The sequence below is a fragment of the Mugil cephalus genome, chromosome 23 (assembly GCF_022458985.1).
Source record: "Mugil cephalus isolate CIBA_MC_2020 chromosome 23, CIBA_Mcephalus_1.1, whole genome shotgun sequence".
Classification (NCBI taxonomy): domain Eukaryota; kingdom Metazoa; phylum Chordata; class Actinopteri; order Mugiliformes; family Mugilidae; genus Mugil; species Mugil cephalus.
This window is the reverse complement of record NC_061792.1, coordinates 9,243,968-9,267,972: the sequence shown is the minus strand read 5'-3', so window position 1 is coordinate 9,267,972 and position 24,005 is coordinate 9,243,968. Positions and strand designations below refer to the sequence as shown.

General features: G+C 43.4%; 1 protein-coding gene across 1 annotated transcript in view; it reads right to left on the bottom strand.

Annotated features, from left to right (window-relative positions):
* The window catches only part of LOC125000768 (gamma-aminobutyric acid receptor subunit gamma-3-like), a 73,789-nt gene that overhangs the window by 37,424 nt on the left and 12,360 nt on the right, over positions 1-24,005 (bottom strand). Inside the window, exon 3 of the mRNA XM_047576430.1 lies at positions 11,201-11,268. Coding sequence (XP_047432386.1) covers positions 11,201-11,268 — 68 coding nt within the window. The remainder of the gene's footprint in view (positions 1-11,200; positions 11,269-24,005) is intronic.

Sequence of the window (24,005 nt, the reverse complement as noted above, 5' to 3'; positions counted from 1 at the left end):
TCAAAGCCTCTTTGGGAGGATGTAGGAGGGAAAATGAGAAATGACGCAGAGTATAGGCCACGCTTGGCTGAATGTTGAGCCTGAGGTCCAGTCAACACCTGCGTTTCTGTCAGTGACACAAGTGATTTGCTTGTGTTCGGTCTGTTAATACTGGAATAACGGACGCAGCGGAAAAGGCAGCAGTTCTGTTTATTTGTCTACCATGAGCCGACCCTGTATGGTTGACAGATTTCATGAAGCTCTCACATTAACCCAAGAAACAACATGAAACAAGGGCAATTGTTCTTGAAGGGTTTGTTGGAGACATTTTGTTTCCTCAGTGCTAAAAGACTGGTGGGGGGAGTTTTAATAGAAACATCGCATGACGGCTCTTCAGGCCGAGATTCAGCCGTCCACCTGCACCTGAAGGTCGAAGGATGCTCTTTGAAGACAACAACCAGAGCAGACAGATGGTTTGAAAGAGGAGTCGAACCGGAAAACCCTTCAGTGAACAGGGGAGTCGGACCGAGATGTAATCTGCAATCAGCTTACAGCATCTGTCCCCAAAGAGTTTCACAAACTAGAGTCTCAGATACTGGGACGTTAATGTACCGTTTTCTGAGGAAGGAAAAATGGATCAAAACAGTTTCATTGTCCAATTACAGGTAAGTATCTGGTCATTAAAAAAGCCCTAGTCATGCAATTTCTGGGAGGGCAACGCCCGACCCCAACTCCCCACCAGACTGAAGAAGCAACTTGAATGGAAACGTCTTCAAGAAACCCTTGTTTTCTGTGGCTTTTTTTGTGTATAACATGACCTGGATGACTGGATGACTATGCCTCATCTCATCTCATCTCCCGTACCACCTAATCCTAGGGTTACCCCTAAAACTAGGGTTGCGGGGGTTGCTGGAGCCTATACCAGCTGGCATTGGGCGAGAGGCGGGGTACACCCTGGACAGGTCGCCAATCTATCGCAGGGCTAACAATTTAGAGTCACCAATCGGCTTAACGAGCATGTCTTTGGAGGTGGGAGGAAACTGGAGTACCCGGAGAAAACTGGGATCGTCCCTATGTTCCCTGGGTCCTAGGTTTTTAAAAAAGGGTTCGGGTTAAGGTTATGGTTAGGGTTAGGGACCTGGGGAACATAGGTACACTCCCGAGAAAACCCACGGACACAGGGAGAACATGCAAGACCCAGGTTGGACTTGAACCCGGACCTTCTCACTGGAATCTCCAACCCCTTTCTTAATGTGTTTGAAAAGGGGCTCATTTATCCAAGCTTTAGGAACGGTCCCTCAAACGCAAACCGCTCATAACTAATTTATATTCCGATAAAAGACTTTCTCAGATGCTAAACATCTGAATGCATTGATTTTGTGAGGATGACAAGCAAGCAGAGGCAGCAAAAAAAAGACGAGAGATGAAACAGCAGAATGTAATGAAATCTCATGAAAAAAAAAACAGGAAAGTGATGAAGTGTAATAATGTGAAGTGAAAGATTTGAGGGGAAAATACAAAGAGACAACAATTTCGTGCTCCGGGAGTTAGGGCTGTGTCAGCTAATCGATATGTGCTGACAGGCAAAAACACCGGTGACATTCAGACACGTCTTCGCAGTCGCATTTAATCAAGACACAGAATAAGTCTTTGGAAATTCACGGACGCATAACCCGCAGATATAAATTCAAGCGGCAAATAAACATTTGTAAGCTCAAAAAGTACTAATCTGAGCAACGCTGGCCAATGTTTGTCCTTAGCCTCGTCCCGTTTCAACAGGTGTCACCCATTGAAAAAAGGTCACATGTGACAGTCGTGCAAGACAAAAATGATTTTTAATATTGTTACTAGTGTTTCCAGGGGACAAAGGTTCCTCATTCACTGCAGAGAATGCAATTAAGCGCACTGAATGCCATTTCATTTTTCTGAATTAACTTATGAAGCTGTCTTAATGCCGCCTTGGTGCAAAAGGTGCAGAACGGCGACCTTCTGCTCAGCAATCAGATAGCCTTTTCTTGTGAATGTTCAGCCTCGCTCTTCCAGCCCCTAAATGAGTCACATCGCTGAAGGTCAAGCACAGAAAAAGCTAAAAAAAAAAAAAAAGCAAAAAAAAAAAGACGCGTAAAATTTCACGTGCACGCCCGCGCGCCCAGACGCTACATTAAAAGGCACTTTAAAAGTGACGTTTGACATCTGGAGAAAGCACACATTCTCTGCTGTACACGACAAGTCTCAGCCCGGCCACTTATTTTTCTGAATCACGCATAACACTGCTCTTGCTTTAGTCAACTCCTGCGCTGTTAAATCAAGTCTGAGCTGAGAATAAAAGAGACGGCAGCTGGTGTCTGGCCTGCTCGGACTGGAGGAATTAAAGCACTCGTTGTAAATGAACGTCCGGCTCTTTTGAATGAGCTCACTTTGCGTAAGAAGAACAACATCGTGAGAAATATTGGAAGCAATAGAGGTGTCCTCAAGTGGGCTCCGAGCTCATTTGTTATAGCCCTTACAGCAGCAGAGTATCATCTAACAAATATTGGGAGCTCGCACTCAGCTTGGAACCGCTTGTGATTGTGTGTGGAACTGATTTAGTCTCTCAGTGACGTTAACATGATTACAGTGTCAGGAATCTTGAGGATCGCTGATTAAACTCTGCATCTCACCGGAAAACACTTTTTTTTTTTTTTGGTGTTGGTAAAGAAGACTGGCACATTTAGTTTAGAGTTTGAAAGTAGGTATTATATCACCAACATGTGTTATTCTGCCTCATCCTGGTTTATTTTAGTCCTCGTTGACCTCGTATAGCTCCACTGCTCCTTCCTGTTTCAGTCACGTGACTCACACACCTGTGCCCCAGCCCCTAATCACCCACCCCTGACTCCCAAAACCACCTCACCTGTGTCTCACTCTCTAATGAGTTCACAGTGCACCCACACACACACACACACACCAGCCATCTTCCTCTAGTTGTTTCTCATCTCCTCACTTCGGCCTCGTCCCTGAAGTTATTTCATTCCAACTTGTTCCTGTTTCTCCCAGCTGACTCTTGCCAGTGTTTTTTTTATTTATTTATTTTTTTACCTGAAAACCCGTTTCTGCACTTGCGGTTCGTGTTTCCATTGTCACAGCACGACCGCCTTGGGCCCTGAATTTCCCACGGGAGAGCCTCTGGAGATGAGGAACGTAAAGGAAAGCCCGTACAAAAACACACCGGGAACACGTACCCAGAGGCAGAAACTTTACTTAGTGGGCCGTCTGGACGAGCACCAAGTGTCTGCAGGTCTGGGCAGTCGGGAGAAGAAAAGCTTGATGTGGAAATGGAAATGGACAGCATCATAAGAACACAACCAGGAAGAAGGAGCTACGGGGAATCTACTGCAGGATCAACAATCGGCATGTGAAGTCGACGGTAAGTATCTATATGAATTTTTAATCTTTAAGGTTTAATAACCAAAAGAATAGAGGAAACCACATCCTACTTATTGAAATGAGGGCTGTGTTTGTTAACCAGAAATGTGCAGAGTGTTTGTCTACCCCTTCTGGCAGTGAGAGCGATTACACAAACACTCAACGGGCGCGTTTAACTTATGCCGATAACACTATGTGATTATGGGGGGCGGCGGCAGTGGTAAAGCTAACGAGCGTGAGCCTGCGGGGTGATTTCACTGGAGAAAAACTCTTACACGCTCCATACATCCCTGCATGAATGTTGTTAAAACTCGGTCATACTGCGAAGTATTATAATTTACCTGGCTCCCGTCAGCTTAATCCTAAACTTCTTTGGTTTAGAGCTTGATGTTTGTTTTCATACACTGTTCCTGATGGAGATACATTGGGTTTGTTGATGCGCACATTGGGTTTATAACAGCCTCCAGACTCTATATGCTACTAGGTTTTTAAATAAATGACTAACATAACACTAATTCTATATCTGTCTCCTCTCTGGAAGCAAAGACGCTGCTAAGTAACCCGTAACAGACTTACAATCATTATCATCAGTGCATAAAGCAAAAACGAGCGGCGGATATTTAACAGAAATGAAAGGAGAAGCAGAGGGGCGGGAAACACAATGTTCCTTCTTATGTCTAAGAGTCTCTTCTGAAGAGGGCTGGAGCCTTTGATGTACGTGTGTTCGTTCGTGTGTGTTCGTCACAGACAGATGGATACCTAGATGTGTGTGTGTGCGGGCGCGCTTGTTTGCGTTCCTGCTAAGTGTCCCTGCCACAAAAATAGCTCCTTCTGTCTTTTTTTTTTTTTTTTTTTCCGAGTGGAGGAGGGTCAGAAAGTCCTTCAATCTCCATGGAGTCAATTATTTAGTGAGCCGGTCCACGGCTGCTGTTTCACCGAGGGTGCACGCTCTCTTCCATTCTGTCGAGGTTTAAGTGCATGCACAGGTTCATTCGGTTTCGCCGGGAAACCAAACCGGGGTCACATTAGCGTTAGCATTAGCATGCTCCTCTTTTATCAAGTGGAGCTACAGGGTACAGAGGCATCCCACCACCACCACTGACTGAGACATCAGGAATTCAAGCTATCTAGCAAAACCCCATCCAGGAAGTGTCTTCATTTAAGGCTGAAACTCGTGCTTATTCCACATGGCTTGAAGCTAAATCACACATCCTTGCCCCAGGGTTTGTTTGAACCATAATGTAAATATCCACTTTATACCCCTCACATCCAGAACCTTGGGGTTTTATTGTCTTGTTTCGTAAGGGCTGAAGATAATCAAACTCCCAGATCCCCTTGGTGCATGATTACGCCTACTTTTTTTTTTCTTGAATTCTCTTCTTTGCTAAGAGGAAAAAAAAAAATCAATTTTTCAGTTACTGTGAGACAAATATTTTGAAGAAGCAGTCCAGGAAAAAAAGGTAATTTAATTATAAACAGCCTCTTCCTATGCAGCCCAAAACTCAACCTGGGCTGTCAGAATAATTACAGTGTTGATTACTTGCTCACTGTTTGCAGAAAACCCGAAATGAAATGGAAATACACCTCCGTTCGCCGTGATCACTGCAAATAAAATTTGAGGGCAGTCACAACATTACGGGAAACGTGGCTAATTGATACTAGTAGGGTCCCTGTGGCAGGAGACTGAGGGCTGCGTTAGATTGATGGCCTGCCAATGGCAATAATAATCTGTCCTCCCCATCTCTGGCTCACTGTCCTTCTCTTTGTCTCTTTTCTTTTTAATTACGAAATGATAAATGCGTCCGTCGCCGATGCGTCTGGAACTCAAGCGTCGGACGATTGGGGGGTGGCCCCGTCTTTGCAGAGGACGACCTTGATCTCGAAAACCTGGGTGAGTCAGGATTTGTGGAATGAAAAGGCGTTTTGAGGCTCCAACGGCGGCGCAAAAAAAAAAAAAAAAAATGAAAGTAGAACACAGAGGGGAGAGGATCTCAATAAGCAGACGTGATCAAAGCGTAGGGAAAAGAGGCAGAAGGAAAGTGTGAGATCACTCAGGCAGAACTTGTACTGCTGTGGGTTTATCATTGCAAACAATAAAAAACACAAAGGGAGGATGTTCACACTCGCACAAATGCATAGACGCATCCGCGCGCACGCTCTCGCGCACGCTGCTTTTTTTTTTATCTTGTTAAAATCACGCAGCTCAGAATGCACACACACACACACACACACACACACACACAGACACACACAAAGCTGCTTTGAAATATTGCATCTGTCAAAACGGAGCGTTTTTCTTTTTTTCTTCTTCTTGGCTCGGAAAGACATCTCTTCAAAGATGACTCGTGTAAACAGATTTATCTGGACTAATGTAGACGGCTGTCTGTAGTGGATGTATCCATCTCTCGAATTTGAGCTGACACGTTAAGTGAAGGACTAATAACTTGAGAAATTTGAGTGGATGAGAGTCATGCATTTTAGGGTAAATGGCAGAATTTAAAGAGGTCTTGAATTTGGAACAATTTTAAAGGATAAGTTTGGTTTGTTTTTTGCTTTGTTTCTAGTTAAATTAGCTATTGTGGCTGTATGGGTCATGCTCGTGTTTGACGTAGAGCATAGGTCTTCCCCTAGGGGTCTGCGGAGGTACTGCAGGGGTGTCGCAAAATCTTTGGTTGAATAGATATTTTTCATATATTTTTTTTTATTTCCCTCCACAAATTTAAAGTTCTTTAAATGCGCATTGACATGAAACCAAACATATTTTAGTAAAGGGGTAAGGGATAGCTTAATATTGAATGCAAAATGATAATAATAATGTATATTTATAAATAGCACTAGTTTAATATAGAACACATATAGTAGGAAGGGGGTCGCTACGTAATTTCTCCATCACTTTGGGGTCCTGGGCCTGAAAAACCTTTAAGACCCCCGATTTAAAAGACAGGCACTCTCAGAGACATGCCTTATTTTGTTTTTTAACGCCAGCCGTGTTGAGTTACTTGTCCACGTCCAAACCACCTGGAACGTCACATATTACAACCCGTCTTCGTGGTTTTCCATCTGGCGATACTTCTGGCCATCGGACCAAGTCATCTCCTCGCACCCACACACTCTCACCAGTCCGACAGAGCAATGACTTACGGAGCTAATCACACACTGAAGACTGCTTACTAAGACGTGCAAAGATTTATTTGTTGTCATCTGCCTGTAAATAATCACACGAGACGATTCAAATGTGGCGACACTAACTTTTACAAATCATTATTATAAATGAAGTCGCTCAACTTGAATAAGTAATGTATTGACAAGAGCTGGGGAGGATTGAATATAGCTAAGTACATCTACTTCTACACGTAGTTAAACACAATTCACATTTACGCCACTACAATGAACTCAAACAATGAACTGGTGATTAATCAATGCTGGCAATGTGTAATTTCAGATTGTGGAAGCTACAGTTGAATGTCTTGTGCGCTGCTTTTAGAGTCCTAGATAGCACATTGAGAAATCTATAGGGGCGAATGAGGAAGTGGTCCCATTAGTTTGATTGTCTTTTTGCATTTAGATTGGCTATTTGTCGTGTCCGTCCATGCATGCTGCCCCTCCTGCCCCGGCTTAAACAACCACTTCACCCTAAGAAAACAGTCACACCATCAGAACCTCCGTCTGCTGCTGCGGCGCGGCACCGAGTCGCTCGGATCAGGGGGCGATTTCCTTTTGCTATATAAAGAGATACAATATGTTTCTTTCAGGGAATGTGATTTAAAAAAAGAAAAAAAAAGCTGTCCTGTGACACAACTGTCACAAACAGCGTGCAGACACTTCCACCAGAGGTGAAAATGATCTGCTTTGACACTTTGCTCAGATGTGAGCTGTGAGGAGCTTCCACTGATGTCTGGAGGAAGTCGGCTGATGCCCAGTGGCTGCACTGCAGGCAACCCGGTCCCAAAATATTATAAATGGCAAATGATGCTTTCATATTGAGTATATGTTCGATTTTATTCACGGTGCTGAGCCATAATTGGTCACTTATGAAAATGTAGACTTAAACGATGCTACGTGGTGCAAAACACCAGTTTTGTGAAGCTATTTTCTTTGTAATTTGTCAAATATTACATTGCCCACGCGAAGACAACAGGGACTACTTTTAATCGGTGGATGAATACACGTTTGACGCCGTAGTGAGCGTTTAGAGCAGCAGGACAGTGTACTATATGCGGAACTGAGTCAAACTGAATTACAGTGTGTAGGAGTGTGTGGTAATGTCCAGCAGAGTGTCACATGAATGTGCTTTCACTAGTCCTTGGGGAACAAAGAGGAATAAGACGCACAACGTTGGACTTACTGACTCCGGATGAACACACATGTAGCACTCTTTATAGATCAAGGTTTGCAAAGCTTAACTGACACGAGCAGAAAGTTATTATTTTTTGCTTTTTAACCATCTGAAGATGACATTATAAACTCATAACTGATTGATTTGTAGAGAGCAACACAACACACGGAGGCTCAGTTCTTAGAGTTACATTTCTTAGAATATCTCAAATTGAGTGATTGCCTCCACTAGCCCATTTAAAATGACACAACCAGTGGTGCTAATAATTCCTATGCCAGGTTGATACAACCTTAATTAAAGACTGGCAAATTCAAGATGCCACCCACTCACCAGCTCAAGTATGGCCAACAGAGAACATAGTGTTAATGTCAAAGTACGTCAGTCTTTGTCAGTTAATTTACCGGCTGTGTTATCCGACTCTCCCAGTACCAGCTATAAAAGCCCGGCACTTCTGCTTGACTTCAGTGCCACTAATGCCGTTTAATCACTCAACCATTCATCACAGTATGTCCTAAATTACCGCCGGCTTCATTTGGCGTTGCATCATCCCAGCCAGTGCCCATTACCATCAGCGCAAATGAGGAAAGATAATGTGTTTTGTTCCAAGGCAGAGGAGAAGCTTCCTGGAGTTTGGACGCTGTCTGTCTTTGGAGACGAATCGCGTGAGATCGATATGAATCATGAACATAATACACCGTGGACGTTTGACCTGTTTTCTCATATGGACGGCACGCCCAGGGGAGGTCTCGGGGTAAGAGTGCAGTGCAGTGTGAGTGCGGTTTCATTAAAGGAATCGCATCAAATCAGTAGCTTTGTCTCTGTGCTTGGAGTTGTAATATTTTCCGAGAGAAATGGATTAAACACAAAAAAGGGGCAGAGACACTGAGGCAGGCGGAGGCGAAGGGAGATAAGAGTAGCGACGCTGTGCTAATTCCAGTCCAGTCAACGCCCTGGGGGCGGCCGATGGATTCACAATCCACTGACCAGCATCCATCGGCCCTGACAGGGTGAGGCCGCTCGGCTCCGACACAGAAGAAAATCGCCAGAATGTCACAGCACGCTCCCGTCCTCCGCTGAGATATCCCCTGGGCTCCCGCAGCGCGCCGAGCCCAGCTGTGCCCCAGTGACCCACTGCAGGGTGGAGTTTTTGATTCACAACTTTATATTAGTTTCCTGCTTCGCAGGTCTTCGACAGGGGATCCGCGACCCCTAGGGGATCCACAGAGGTACTGCAGAAGGATCGCAAAATCTTTGGTTGATTAGACATTTTTTTATACACATATGTATATTTTATTTTTATATATTTATATGTATATTTCTTTTAATACTACACATTGACATGATTCCTTACTTAATCTCTCCATCGGTTTGGGGGTCCTTGGTCTGAAGAACAAATTCTGTAGAAGCTTTTTGTCGTTATGACTCATATAAATGGGTCAAACACACAGAAATACTCCAATGGGGTTAACCTCCAGTCACACTAACAGTTGCACTTACACGAAAGCAATATCAGGTTTTGCTTCACAACTTAAGCTCAGTTAAACGTTTATCTAGACGAACACGTTGCTTGGCCCTGCTGCTTTTAGCAGTGTTATCGCAGCCCGTGTCAGCTGATTGATGTGTTTTCTAAGTGTAATAAAGGGGAGGAGGGGGAACAAGGACATTCGGCTATGTGTTTGAGCTTTATTATATTTGTATTGAATAATTCTCTTTTCATATATTTTCTTTTTTTATTAGTCTCCAGGTCCAACGTTTCAGCAAGTACTCCATATTGCCTTCAGTTACATTTAAAGAGATTTATAGGGAGTTATTTACCTTGTTCACCATTATTTTGTATTACTTAAGAACTTGATGCTGCTGCTTTAATTTCAATATATGCCTTCGCCATAATATGGCTTTTATTGGAAACAAGCTGCGAGAAAATGCGACGATCAGTTCCTCATGATATGATTGGAAAAGGCCAATTAGGGACTAGCATCTTTATTAAAACAGGGTTTGTTCAGCTGTGCTGTAAAGAGATACACTAGGTGCTTTTCCAAATTGGCTGCTCGTGTTCGCTGCCCCCACATTTCTGCACCCGGCAATATCGCCGTTACCACAACAACCACGATCCGGGACAGATTTATTGAGGACTTCAGCACCAAACAGCGGCGATGATGTTCTGATGCTCGGCCTGGTCACAGTTTTTTACCGCTCGTAGCCTCTGCAGAATAGCTCCATCAAAAAAAACTGACTGTGCACGTCCCTCTGGATCCGCCGAGTCCAAAGTACAAGATGGAGTAAATGAACTGTGGGGTTTAACTGCGCCATTTTGCATCCCAAATCGAATTTTCCCATTTGACAGTGCAAGGAATCCTAAATGTCCTCTGCATAATGAAGCCTTAGCGTTTGATTGATCGAATGGACTTGAAACAACTCAGTGCGGTTGCTCTCATTTAATATTCATTTAATATATTTAATATTCAATCTGCCACTCCTTTATAGAAACAGGCATTTTATCTTTTCCAGAAGTTATCAATATATAATTTTAATTAATTTAAACAAATAGCATTAATAATAATAATAATAATATGGCAGCGAATGTACTACATTAGTCCATTAGTGTGTGCATGTTTTATATTTAACTGTGAATGGTGAGATAAAATCTACATTACATAAGCTGTAAGCTGGTGGCAACAGTATAAAAAAAAAGGCCAAATTGCTTTTATATGTGGAATTATTAAATGTTGCCAGGCAACAGCCACGACTCAACATCTGGCGATCTGGTAAGTTCAGAGATGGAACACTTTCATTATCATGTCTCGCCCGGTTAATACTCGCAAGGCATTTATTGTGTGCGAGGGAGAATTTCCGAGCAGAAAAATAACCACCGCGTTTGAGGGGAACCGGCTTAAGAGACCCTTTGCGTTATAAATAATAAAAGGCCGCATCCATTTAGTCAACCACACTTCACACCAGGCCAAACGACGCGCTGCTTACGCTTTCAGCTGTCTGAAAAGTGGCTATTATCTCATTACTGCTCGTCAAACTTTTTTAGTTTCAGCTCTCCCTCTGTTTTATCGCCTCCATGATGAAATATGTATCGATCCGCACCCTGATCCGTTTTTTTTTTCTTATTATTTTAGCCCCTCACAGTCAGACTCTATCGTCTTGTAATTTCCTTTCTGGTGCAAAAGCTCCAGATTTCAAATAAAGACAACTGTGAGAAAGTGAGACTCCACAGAGACGCAAGCTGCCGCCTGACTCGGTGGCGGAGAGCTTTCATCGCACACATTCTATAACTCCTGTAACCCGTTCGCTTAATCCGAGCTGATCCGCAGGAAGCGAGCAGAAAGCGCCCGCACCTGCCTGTATTGGCGCCCGCCGCAGCGCAAGCAGCTGTTGCGTCCCGGCGCGAGGAATGACAGCGCTCACGTTCGGCGACACTGATTTCGGGCGGATGCGTGAGAAGAGGAGGAGACACAATGCCTGGGGACTCACCATGTCGATGGATGACACAGGCCCGATGCTGTTGACATATATGCCCACATCGATGACTGTTGGTTTCTCTGCAAGAGCCAGAAGGAAGAAGAACAAGTGAGCACATTTTGTAGGTGGGACATTTGTCAAGACTTTCTTTCATTCTACATCTACTGAACCTGCAGCGTGTCCACTTCCCCCCCAACAGAAAAAAAAAGAAAAAATCAGATAATCAAGTTATAAACAACGCTTATCATCATTCACTGTGTCACCTTGGCAAATAAAATGAATTCCCTTTCCGGTGAAGGCAGAGCCATCAATCCACCCGGAGAAGAAAGATTTACACTTTTTTTTTTTTTTTTTTTGAGACGGAGAAGCTTCGCTGTTGCTTCCTGGAGCAGTTCCGGTGTTACCATGGCAATTAATAGCATTTCCAGCCAGTATGTAGGATCTTGGCTAATTTTGCTTGGCAGCAAATGTTTCAGTCGGTTCTGTAAAGTGAAAACTGGAGCTGTGGAAATGTGGAGGGGATCCAGATGCGAATGCCAGAACTAAGATCTCTCTCCTTTTTTTTTTTTTTCCTTAATTACTGTAAAACAGGAAATGAGGGAAATGGTGTCTGACAAGCAGCCAGTAGAAAGATAAGGAAACAGTTTTGTATGTTGGTGAACAAACATTGAGTAAGAACAAGTCATATCTGCGTCGTCTTGATTGATTTCCTGACACAGATTTCTTTTTTTTTCTCAGAGCACACAGCTGTACTGATCAGTTTGACTCAAGACTATCAGGTTTTACCTTTTTTCTTTTTTTTTTTTGGTGTTGTTGCCACACAACAAGCTGCTGAATGTGCTCCGACTCTCTCTTTGTGAAATCTCTAAGGAAAAACACCCACACGCAAACGCACACACTCAAGCCTGTTAGCTGGTGTTTAGCATGACGTGTGGCCTCCATCACTACGCTACATGCTAGAGGAAAGTGTTACAGCTGCTTTGTTGTACAGACTTCAATGGTAACTCAAAAAACGACTTGTTTGGTTGGTTTCTTCGAACAGCAAAATGAGGTTTGAATGGAACTTCATCAGCGTTTGTGCATTCGGACCGCACAGCGGCACAGCGGTTAGCTCTGTTGCCTCCGTCCTCGCTCCGTCTGCGACATCGAGGCCAGATTAATTGCGAGGCTAATTTGGTCGCAGTCATATCCACGGCTGCGAATGGTTGTTCGTGTCACTCCTGTGTGTCGTAGCTCCGTGACAGACTGGCAGACCTGTTCGGAGTCTACCTTTCTTTTTCTCTGAATGCCAGCTCGGTTAAGGGTTAGTCCCTAGACCTCCGGATGATGGATGGATCCTGACATAAAGTCATTAGTATTGATGTTGTTTGAGTCAGCGTCTTTTTGGCCGAAAAACTTCACTTTTTAAAAAGTCTGAACTTGCAGATAATGAAGTGAAGCTTCATAGACTCCGTCCCTATAAACACTAGCAGCCTCCGTGCATAGATTCATAATGAGATTAGCTGCTAAAACTATCATTGGATCAAATTTCCAGCTTGTCCACTACTTGGATTTATAAACACAACCTAAACTGATGACCTTAGCTTTGTGTATTCACGACACACCTGTGAACCATTAGCACACAATGCTAACATCATGGCATGTATGTAAACTTGTAGTCGTGTTTCAATGGCAAAATATGAATTTTCCTTTGGAATTGCTGAAAAACTGATTGACATTTACGTCTTTTAGAGTCTAACCTAGTACCTATTGTTTAAGACGGACGTGAAAAAATGTGAACCCGGCTGTTTGATGGTTTCAGCCAATCCACTGAAACTACCCTGCAGCTGTTTGCACAAACACACAAGCCTCACACGCAAACACTTATTTGATCAGGACAAGGCTGTTTGGGTTGCAGTCCATATTATGAGGGTTAAGTACATAGCTTGGGTAAGTGCTCTTGTATGTTCTACGGCTAAAGCATGATGCTAGTGTTGGTTTGTGTTATTTTTTTTTACATATGGCTTTCTGAGAAGCCTGCTTGTCTTTTTATGTGCCAAAAGCAAGAAAGTTTTTATGCATACTTACCCTTTTTCCTTAAACTATTAACTACAACTTCACTAAATTTTGCTGTTTTTATATTTTAACTCCATACTTTTAATACTGTAAATCAGTTATAAATTTGCTGAAGCAGTGAAGTAAACTATGAAGCGGGTCGCCTCCATCGTGTGGCCTTGTCTATCAAAAGGACCTTTTCTTTAGTTTGTATTAAGAACACTTGTCCGAGTAATTCTCACAGACAAACTCGTGTAATCTAATTTGAATCCACCATTGTGGTGAACTGTTAAGCTGCAACCACCAATTATTTTCATCACGAGCACTTCTGACAATAATGAGCATATTCAAACGTCTTTCAATTGTCTTTCTTTGAATGCCCAAATCTTTAAAAAAAATAAATTAAAGTAACAAGTGCTCCCATTCAAGTAATTTCTTAATCAGCCAGTCATTTCATTTCTGCTTGATTTCTGAGAAATGAAGCTTGTAGCCTCGGGGCTCCCTGATTAGTTCGGCTATCAAGGTGAGGTTAGGCTTGGCTCAGACTGGCAATGCCTCAGCTTGCATCCACCTTAATAACCGGTTTGATGGGAAAAAAAAAACAGCAAACATGTTAAGTGCCTCAAAGCACGCACTCCCACGATGTCAACAGGAGCGCACTGTGTGTGGTTATATGCTAAATATCCGAGCTGTGTGATAATTTCGGCAACATTGTGGCTTGGCAGGCGAGATGCAGAACCCTGAGCGGACTGCGGAGGGCGTCTTGGTGCACGGGCCTCGCAGAATAAAACGACGACTGGTGAGTGCGACGCAAACATTGCACACATTGCTCACACTTCTTTTGAGTTTGGCATATTTATTAGTTTTGTGTGGCTGCACTGCTGATCCCAGGTCTGCTGGTGCCCCTGTTGAGCTCTGCTACTCCCCCACATGACTCGGGTAAAGCTGCAGTTGATTTCCGCGGCCTTTATCAATAAAGCACGGCACCACAATTGCTTTACAAACCACTTATGAGGTTCAAAACAGGAAACCAATACCCAGCATAGACCTAAAATAAAGTCATTTTAAATTAAATGTTATGTTGTAACCTAGCAGTCACAGTGACAGCGTTTTTTGTTTTGATGTAAATTTAATTCAACACTGGTGCAACATGGCCATTTTATTCTTTAATCTAGTATTTTTATGTTGTGGTGGTGATTCTCTTGCTTGCATCTTGGATCGGAAACATCCTCCACTGATTGCTTGGACATTAGGACTCGTCCTGATGAGTTGTTTCTCTAGAAAATGTTAATTTCAATGGGCCCTGTCTTGTAGATTGAAGGTGTTATTAAATCTAATAGGCCTATCATAGGACATTGCCGTGGCCATATAACAACCCGACATCATCATCGTTTGGAAAAAAATTGTGATGCTCAGCCAGTACATTTTAATTACTTTACTTTATACTTTCATGCGAGTCCATTTCCACACGAGTGCTTTCACATCTGCTCGAGTAAATCTTCTGTAAACAGCAGCTTTCCTTGAGCGCAGATTTCATATTCTCCGTCCAACCCTGAGTGTATACCCACACACACACACAAGACGGTCCATTGATCTACTTGCAGCACTTTCATGTACTTGAAGAATCTTCTTTAGCCTCTTTTATTAGTTCTGCGCGATTCAATTATTGGAGGCTTGCATAGTGTTCCGCCGAAGCATTGTTTGTCTTTAAACAGAGTATTTAACCCCCGACCTTAATCGTGCTTGCTGTTTCTAATCCGACAAGAAGTGGCTGTGGTTTTGCAGAGCAGCTTGCAGGTATGAACATCGGAATGAGAATGAATATGAGAAATGATGAATGTTGTCAGAGAGTGATTAAAAGAGAAAATAATGGCATACTGCAGTCAAAAGAAGTTGATTTAAATGGGTTATCTCACAGCAGTGCTATCGATTAACGGGGCTAAACAGGCGGTATTTTCCGTGGAATTCCGTAATGCAAGTTGTCACATGTTGCAGAACAAGCTACTTAATGAATGCATGACCCACGCTAATCATTTCATTTGTTCTTAATGGCTCACTGATGCTGGAGCCTTTGCTTTGTCAGTTTATTAGCATTTTAATGGACGTGGGGCTTTTGCGCTCGGCTGCAAAGTTCACGCGGTGTTCACAGGCGCACATCTGCATGCTACGTCCCCGGGGGGGACGCGCGGCATCGGCCCCGCTGACGCACCGTTCCAGTGGGTGAAGGGCTGGGAGGCGCTGATTGAATTCCAGCCTCATGTTCTGCTCCGCCAACTGGACAATGAGGGACAACAATGGTGTTGCGCTTTTGAAATGAGTAAATTATGTGAGGGAGTGCAATCCAATTTGCGCTTTGTGTGATCTGCGTGGCCGTTCGTTCAAAATTGACCAGTTTTCGAGGTATTACGTTGATGGAACACCCAGCGACCACCCAGTTTGTCCATGTGTACATGGTAGCATTTAGCTTTCACATACAGACGGTATGTGGTTTGCTTTCTTTTGTTTTGGTTTTATTCTTTCGGATCCTTCTTTTTGCAAAGGTACTAGCTGCCATGTGCCTCCTGTTTTTTTGTCCACCTGCTCTGGAGGTTGGCGTTTCATTGGTTTCAGTTTAAAGAATGACATAACAAAATGGTATTTCACCTGATTTCTGCTTTGAAGTCCTCGCATGCCTCTTTGCTGGCACGCTCCGCATCACGGGCTATAATCTCAAACTGTAATTCGACCATTAGCCGGCGCCTTTTGCCGAGCATAAAGCCCGACTTCAACCTCAGAATCAAATCTTTAGCGTCCATTTGGAGAAAGCTGGCAATGGAGCCCGACAGGACAATACATAATCAGTGCTCGAATTGTCGAGAAACGGCATGCATTCATTGTTCATTCAGGGTAACCGAGGTGTGTTCCAGCGCGCTTTGGGAAACCCCAGGACACTCTGCCACCGTCAGATAAAGACGGACATGGATAAACAAAATTCACACATTTGGGTCATGTCTTTGGAAATGAGGCGGAAACACCTGGGGGGCTCTCGTGAGCGCCACTGTCCCTCCTCCGAGACTAATTTGCAGTGGAAACGGGAAAGACCACAGAAGTGAAAGTAATCTGAGGAAAAGCTGATCTTTTACAGCTAAGCAGGTCTGCGGCTTCGAGAAACTGGGACAGCCGGAAGGAAATTGTCATTAATTTACACCGCGGCGGCTCATCAAGGTAGACGGTGACACGACGCATCTGCATAAGATGCACTTAGACATTAGTCGCTTCCTTTCCTTTCATTGCAGCAACACAAAAAAGAACTACAGTCCAGTGTTTCCAGACTCCAACTTTTATTTTTCTCTCCCTTTGAAAATGAGGTCTTTGAACAAACACAGCCTCCCAAAAGCTGAGCCGACCTGACATGTGTCCAAATAATGGATGCCAGATTTATGTCTGATGGTGCGCAGGTAATCATGACTCTGTTGTTTATCTCTCTGTCTCTCTCTATATATATACGCCTTGAGTCTGAGAGCTAGTTTTTCTCTGTTTTATCCTTCGAAGAGAAAAATAAAGTTCAAAAGAAACCAACTTCTTACTTGCACGGAGAGGCGTTACCCTCCCATTTATCAATCCATCCATCCATCAACCCAATTTTCTACTCGTAATGGAGAAGCCATGATCCACAGGGGCCAGATGATTTCTTCATCCTCTTCATGTTCCTCCTCCTCCTTGTTGCCTTGCTTTTCAGGAAAGCATGACAGACCCCATCTGTATTACTGAATTATCCCGTGGGCCTCGATTAAGAAGAAAGGGCTTTTATGCCCGCTTTGCTCGGCTGGCATGACAAATGCATTACGCATTGTCAGCCACAGCAAACACCCTCGTGTGTGCATGCAGAGGCGCGTCTCCCAGCTGACCATTCAACTCCCCATATGCTTGGTGCACGAGGAGTTTTGTAGTGGGAGCACTCCGGGCCTCAGCGGGCTGCCGGATGCGCTCCCGAATACGTCTCGAGTCTCTCCTTGAAAATAAATGTGCTGTGAAATAATTAATCACACGCTGTTAACTAAAAGTCATCTACAGTAGCATCCCCTTCGAGCTGTTTGCCGCCGGTGACTCCAGTAGAAAGCGGTGTTTTCTGCGTACAAACGTGTACAAATCCAGGTATGGAGGAGGTTGGGGTAGATGGATGGGTTCAAACAATGACCCGTGTATTTAATACCATTTAACACCATCTCCATAAACCAATTAGCTCTTGATTTGAATCAAAGTTTCCTGTATTAAGCACTTCACGCGAGTTCAAAGTTGAAGAAACACAGAAAGTCTCTGAGCCAGCTGTTAATTTAGACTCTTCCACTGGAACAAATACAGTCTTGCACACGCTGTATTGCCTTCGTCAATTTATCCCATCACATCACACTTTTGGGTCACAAAGTTCGAGTCGGTTATAGATCCACGAGTGTGTAGCGCGTGTGTGATCCACTAAACGCTCCATGCTGCACTGGTGCAGCGCATGCCATCCGCAGCGATCGCACATCACGCCACGCGTGACCTCCTCTCTGTTCCCTTGTTACACCGCATAATGCCCCACAGCCCACGTTGCCTTTAACAGAGAAGCTGTTAGAGCTACTATGCCAACTCAGTAGCACAGTAGGCAACGGTCTCAGGGACGTGACATAAATTATTGTCAGTCGTTGCATCATGAAGGACGGAGAAGCTAAACGAAGTAGACATAGTTCTGAGCCTTAACAGATCGTCTCACAATAATAAAAGAAAAAAACACGTTGAAACAAACAAGACTTGTCGCAAAGGCTGTATACACATGTGTGTACACGGTTATGTTTGCTGCTGTTGTTATTGAGTCAGCTCAGAAGACCCAGTTCGTCTGTAAAATGCAAATCCAAAGCCAGAAAACGGTAGCTTAGCATTAACGTTGGTATGCTCTATCCCAGGGGTCTTCAACGGGCCAAGGACCCCAAACTGATGGAGAGATTTGTGCTATTTATAAATACACATTATTATGAAATATGTTGGATTGATGTTAAAGTCTTGGCCTTCCTGTCAACTCCGCTGGTGTCTAGTCACTATGCTAAGCTAACCAGCGTTGAGTTGTACCTCAGTGTTTACTGTACAGACACGAGTTGAACAGTCAACAGATCCCTCCCTGACTTCCCACATGTAGCGCAGATTTGACAGACCCGGCAGGCAAACAGCATTTCAAGTTCCTACTGTAACCGACTTCACCGAATGATGTTTCGGCTCAAACAGAAAATGAAAACCCATTCCTTCCAAACCTTAACCCAGTGAAAGGTACGCTTGCCAGTGCTAATACTTTTTCCCCCCACTGCTGCTGCTTCGCTGATGCTTAGGTTGTTGTGATTTATGCAACGGAAAACACACGCGAGTCGACAGGAGTATTTGTGCCATCCCTCAGTGGTAATCACAACTAGGCCACCTACTCCTGCTGAAACACCCTTTCGGCATAGCGGATTGATTGAAGCATGTCAGCGCAGACCCTGCGCCGAGTTGACAGATGCTAGGTGCCGCTTGATTACAAAATAAAACACAAGCGAGGAGGAGAGAAGTGGCAGCGGGGCGGTTTGGGTTGTCTCGGGTCGAGGTGTGTTGTGTGTTGCGAGGGGCTTACACAGTGCCGACTAATCTGTATGTGTTTGACTGCAGCAGCTCCACTTGGGTTCGGCTGTTTATCCCAGGTCGCCTCCTCGGTACACATGGCGCCGCAGTTTTGTAGACACACATGCACAAAATGTTGATCAGTGAAAAATGTCAAAACCGAGGGACGCGACCGAACACAAACGGAACTCAAGCACTTGATTTAAATGAAATAAATAAAAAAAAGGCGCTCCAAACCAAGTCCTAATGGGATTTATCCGAAGAATTCGTTAGATAATGGATTTATTTACTTAACATTTGAGACAAATGTCAGGGCACAGCTCGGCTCACTCGCTTTCACAGAGGGAGTTTTTCTCTCAGCAGGAAAAGCCGGCGACGTTGACAGCTTTATTTATATTTTTTTAAGCGTTTATGATTAAATGCTGCATTTGCCTGGAAGAATTTCCAGCAAAAAAAACAAAAAATACATTTAGTTAAGAGTTTACAAAAGCTGTGTAGGTCACACAACCAACCGAGCAATGTTTGACAGTGAGGCCTGTAAATATTGGTCGAGGCTTTACAGTATCTTGAGCTGCTCTCTTTGCCGTGAAATGTATGAAAAGTAAATTGTGCCTCCAGTGTTTTTAAGCCTATAGCCTACTTATTTACACTTTGGCGAATCTGCATCATGATGCTTCCTCTCCTCGCTGGCCCTGCTCACACCGTAACCATGGAAACAGACAGCAGCCACCCGCGTTACTCTAAAACTGAAAGGAAAAGTACTGATATAATGAGCCGAGATTTAAAGGTGAAGACGTTTTCCATTGCTTCCGAATGGGTCGTCTTCACAGGTGATGACGGCCGTGCCGACGGCGCCCCCCTTAACCCCGAAGAATCTGAAGCCGGACGCGATCAAATTGGTTTAACCCATCCGGGTTTAATTCAACCAGTGGGACTATTTCTGCCTCCAAGAAATTTTTAAATAAGTAAAGCGGCACACTGCATGTGATGAACAGCAGCCATCTGGTTCTCCCGAGCAGGAAGAAGCAGAGAGACGGGGGTAGAGGAGAAAAAAAAAGAAAAAAAAAAGGACTGGCAAATGCTATTTGACCCACATCTGTAACATTTCAGCAGCTCGTCACTCCAAGGACGAGCTGCAGCGAGCCATCTGCACCGCTGAGAGGGACATCAGCTGCAATCACCCAACTACTGGGAAACTGTTGCCCTTCATACTCACAGTGTCTATTGCTCAACTCTTCCACCCAGAAAAAGCTGCATGCGTTGACGGCTTCGCCTCAGTTGTCTAAGATGATGTGTTCAAGCGAACGGTGTGTGAGCGCTGCCTAATCTGACTCTTAAGTTACAAACCTTTTTATATATCAAGCTTGGCAAATATTACAATGTCCGTTTTTGCAATGCACAGAACTGAGCAGTAGTTTGACTCCTCAGAAACTTTCATTTTGCTGACGGTGAACCCTCGTGTTTGTATCCGGAATTATGCGATAGAGCCGCTGGCAGATGGCGAGCTGAGCTTCGTACAAACATCAGAAGCAACTGCAAACAAGTAGCCTGGCATTGTCCTGGTAACACAATCTGCTCACTGATCTATTGGATTATTTCTTGACTCTAAGCCTTTAGTAGACAAGCAGCAGGAACTGCAGGCAGTTATCAACCAAAGAAAAAAAAAGTCACAGTCCCAGTACAAGCTAATCCATAAACCTGGATTTTTATTTATTTATTTTTATCTTTCGTGTAAAATATTAAGCTGTTTTTACAGATTTAGCTTTTTGCCTCTCGGCTAAGCTAATCTAGCTAGCTGCTGGTGGTAGCTACATGAGCCACGATTCTGGCCACCAGGTAAATTCAATATTCACTTTCTTTTAGCTCCATGTTTGGTCTCCTCCAGTTCCTGAGGATGATAGTTAATTACAAATTAAATATTAAAGAATAATTAATTAATTATATATGTTTCTTCATGAAAGTAGCTTCAGAAACTCATAAATGAAAAACCTCGGTTTGATTCTACTTTCAACATATTTCTTATGGTCATTTTAAACAGAAGCCACCTTCTTTATGAATCATTTTCTTTAGCCTTTAAGGGAGGGTGCTCAATAAACTGTAGCTACACAAGTCTAGTGGCTGTGAACATGACTTCAGGCCACTGCTAACACAGACCCCCCCCCCCCCCCCCACTGTAAAACCAAATATAATTCAAATCGAAAAAAGTGTAGCTTCACTGTCCGGCCCTCCAGAGCGTCTTTTATGAAACCCACCTAGCAAACAGAATCACATTACAATAAACAGAGAGATAAAAAAAACAATGTCCTGCAGAATTGGTAGAATCTCATATATTTCTTTATGAGTGCATAAATAGAAAAGAAAAACCCTTAATGAAAAGACTTTCCCCATCAGACAGATATTGACTGGCCGTGTAGGTGTATTTACAGTGCTTTTGTATTTGTGGTTGGTGCATGTAGGTGTGTGGGGGACAGAGCGAGAACATACTGTACTTTTATTGTAAGAGATCTGGGGGAGAAAAAAAAAAACAACAGATATTTCGTCGGCTTCAGACTTTTATCCGGCACCAAGCAAAGCTCTGGCTGGGAGGCAATGCTTGTTACATAACCGATCATCATTTATCTTCTAATTAAATTTCAAATAAACCTTTGTCAGTAATAGAATAACCACAACATATACCTGCTATCAATGGTACATCAGTCCATTTATTGCACTAATTGTTTTTGTGAACTGACTGAACTGAAGCTACTTTGTCAAGACTTTGTTTGGGAATTCAGTCCCATTCAGCCGAATCCCATGACACAGTAATAACAATCAAACCAGAATAATTATGCTAATGGGGACAACAGAGGTCTATGCTATAATTTCTTTGATGGAGGTGAGATGGAACATAAGACGTAGTCACGCATTCCTCTCTGTTGTTAAACTGACAAGCTTGGTAGAAAATGTGAGACCTGCTCGAGCAGCAGTGCAATTCTTTTTTTTTTTTTTCTTTTTCCCCATAAGCAACTTTTGTCACCAAAACCCGAGACCCACATCACAGCTGGAGACATCCTGCAGATTTAATTAGACCCCGTGTCCATCAGGTAAACAATGAATTATGCATTACTTAGCTCCCCCCGGTGAAAGCACAACAATGTATACTGCCTGATTCCAAACAAGCTGATGGGATGGGATGAGGTTTTAGGAGTTTCCGACTTTGAGAGAAAGCGCCGCATCTGTCTCTGGAAAAGTTTGGTGTCCCCAGAGTGACAGATTCCTCCCCGTTTGTCGTGATTGCCTGTATTGAAAAGTAAAGTTAAATGTGGATTCAGTTACTGCTGTAATTAAATCAGAATTAATAACTCACGGCGTAGGTCTTCAACAGGGGGTCGGTGACCCCTAGGGGGTCCGCGGGGGTACTTCAGAGGGGTCGAAAGTTTTTTGGTTGATTAGACATTTTTTATACATTTTCGTTTTAAATTTTCCTCCACAAATTTAAATTTCTTTAAATGCACATTAACGTGAATCCAACATATTTTAGTGAAGGGATAAATGGAGGCAGAAGACGTTATCTTTAAGTCAGCGCTTCACTCATTTGCATCCGATGCAGGAACTGTCTCTGCAGCGCACCTTTTCACACAGAGCGCCACACTAGTTGAGACATGCCAATTTAAGCTTCCTGTACACATTAGGACCCGCCCCTTTTGCTGCTGAGCCAATCACGAGGCCACATATTACATGCCGCCAGGTTCCCTGCTATTGGCCAAAAGAGCCTTTTCAGTACCCATGTGAAATTAAAACTTTAATCTTTCAATTATTTTCTGTATCCGTCAGTTGTGTAGTATATTTGTATATTTACAAATGGCACTATGTCGAGTTTAATCTCTCCATCAATCTGGGGTCCTTGACCTGAAAAATGTTGAAAATCCCCAATTAAGGCATAATTTTTAGTTTTCAAGAGTTAAACGTTAAAATGACGATCCAATCAGTCTAAAGTTGCTTGGCCAATATTCCACGTCCCCCCTAGTTTCCCCTTCTAGCTATACTGACAGTTTGCTACTTTGTGCTACCGAACTTTCTGTAACTTTGGTTTGGACACTAGGACAGCACACGTACAGTACATCTTTTGCCTTGGGGCCTCCCCACAACCTAGGATCCCCCACCGCAGACAGCCTGTGATATGATACTGTATTTCTGTGTGTCAGTGAGCTGCAGGAACATTTGCAAATTTGCAAAATCCCCAAGGCTACAGGGACAACCCACAACTAGTGGTATCCAAAATGATTCAGTCGTCGTAGTAAATAAAAACCACCCAAGAAAAAGGGATTTGGACAACAACACCATTTTTTTTTGCCTTCGATATTCCATAGATATTTAATAGAGCTGCTGTGGAGCTGTATCTTGGAGTGCAGAGATTGTACAATTAGAAAAGTGAGAATGAAAGCCTGTTTTCTCCTATGTAGGCGTTTCAAATCTTCTATATCATCGGGTACTTTCACAAGATAATAATTTTGCCAGAGGAGCTTTAGAAAAAAAAAATAAAAAGAAAGAAAGAAATAAACTGCTCTGACAAATTGGTCCATCTCATTAGTTTTCTCCAGCAGCTCCACTAAATGACTAGGCCTAAATGGAAATACAAACCGCTCAGGTGGGAGCCCCCCCCCCCCCACTCCCCCCTTTCTCTTCCTGTATTTTCATAGTCTATCCACACCTTCCAAATCCTTGGCTAACCATCGGTGCTTTGGCTGGAGTGGAGCGGACATGGGAGGCACAGATGGAAATCGATTTAATGGTTAGAGCTCACAGGGATGGGAAATGTGTCAGCCATGATCCGAACCCAGCTTGGTCTTATTACCACCTAATGCACTTCACTGTGGTATCGGCCCACCCCTTTAAAGCTCTCCAGCGTTGCCTGGTCATTCCGTTGTGGTTTCTCATTAACTCGGGGAATGCTGAAGGAATGAAAGGTGAGTTTGCCAACCCCTGCAACCTCTGTTTGGAGATGACTTCTAAGAGAAGGTAAATATTTGGTCAAGGTCCACTTCTGCAACCACAGAAATCATCTGTCTTTATTAAAAAAAAAAAAAAAAATAGCACAAGAAGCTGCATTAATTTGCAAATACTCTTGTAGCTCAATTCCTACTTTTAAGCATCGAAAGGGAATGGAGGTTTTTAAAACAATCTCATTAAATCGCTAATT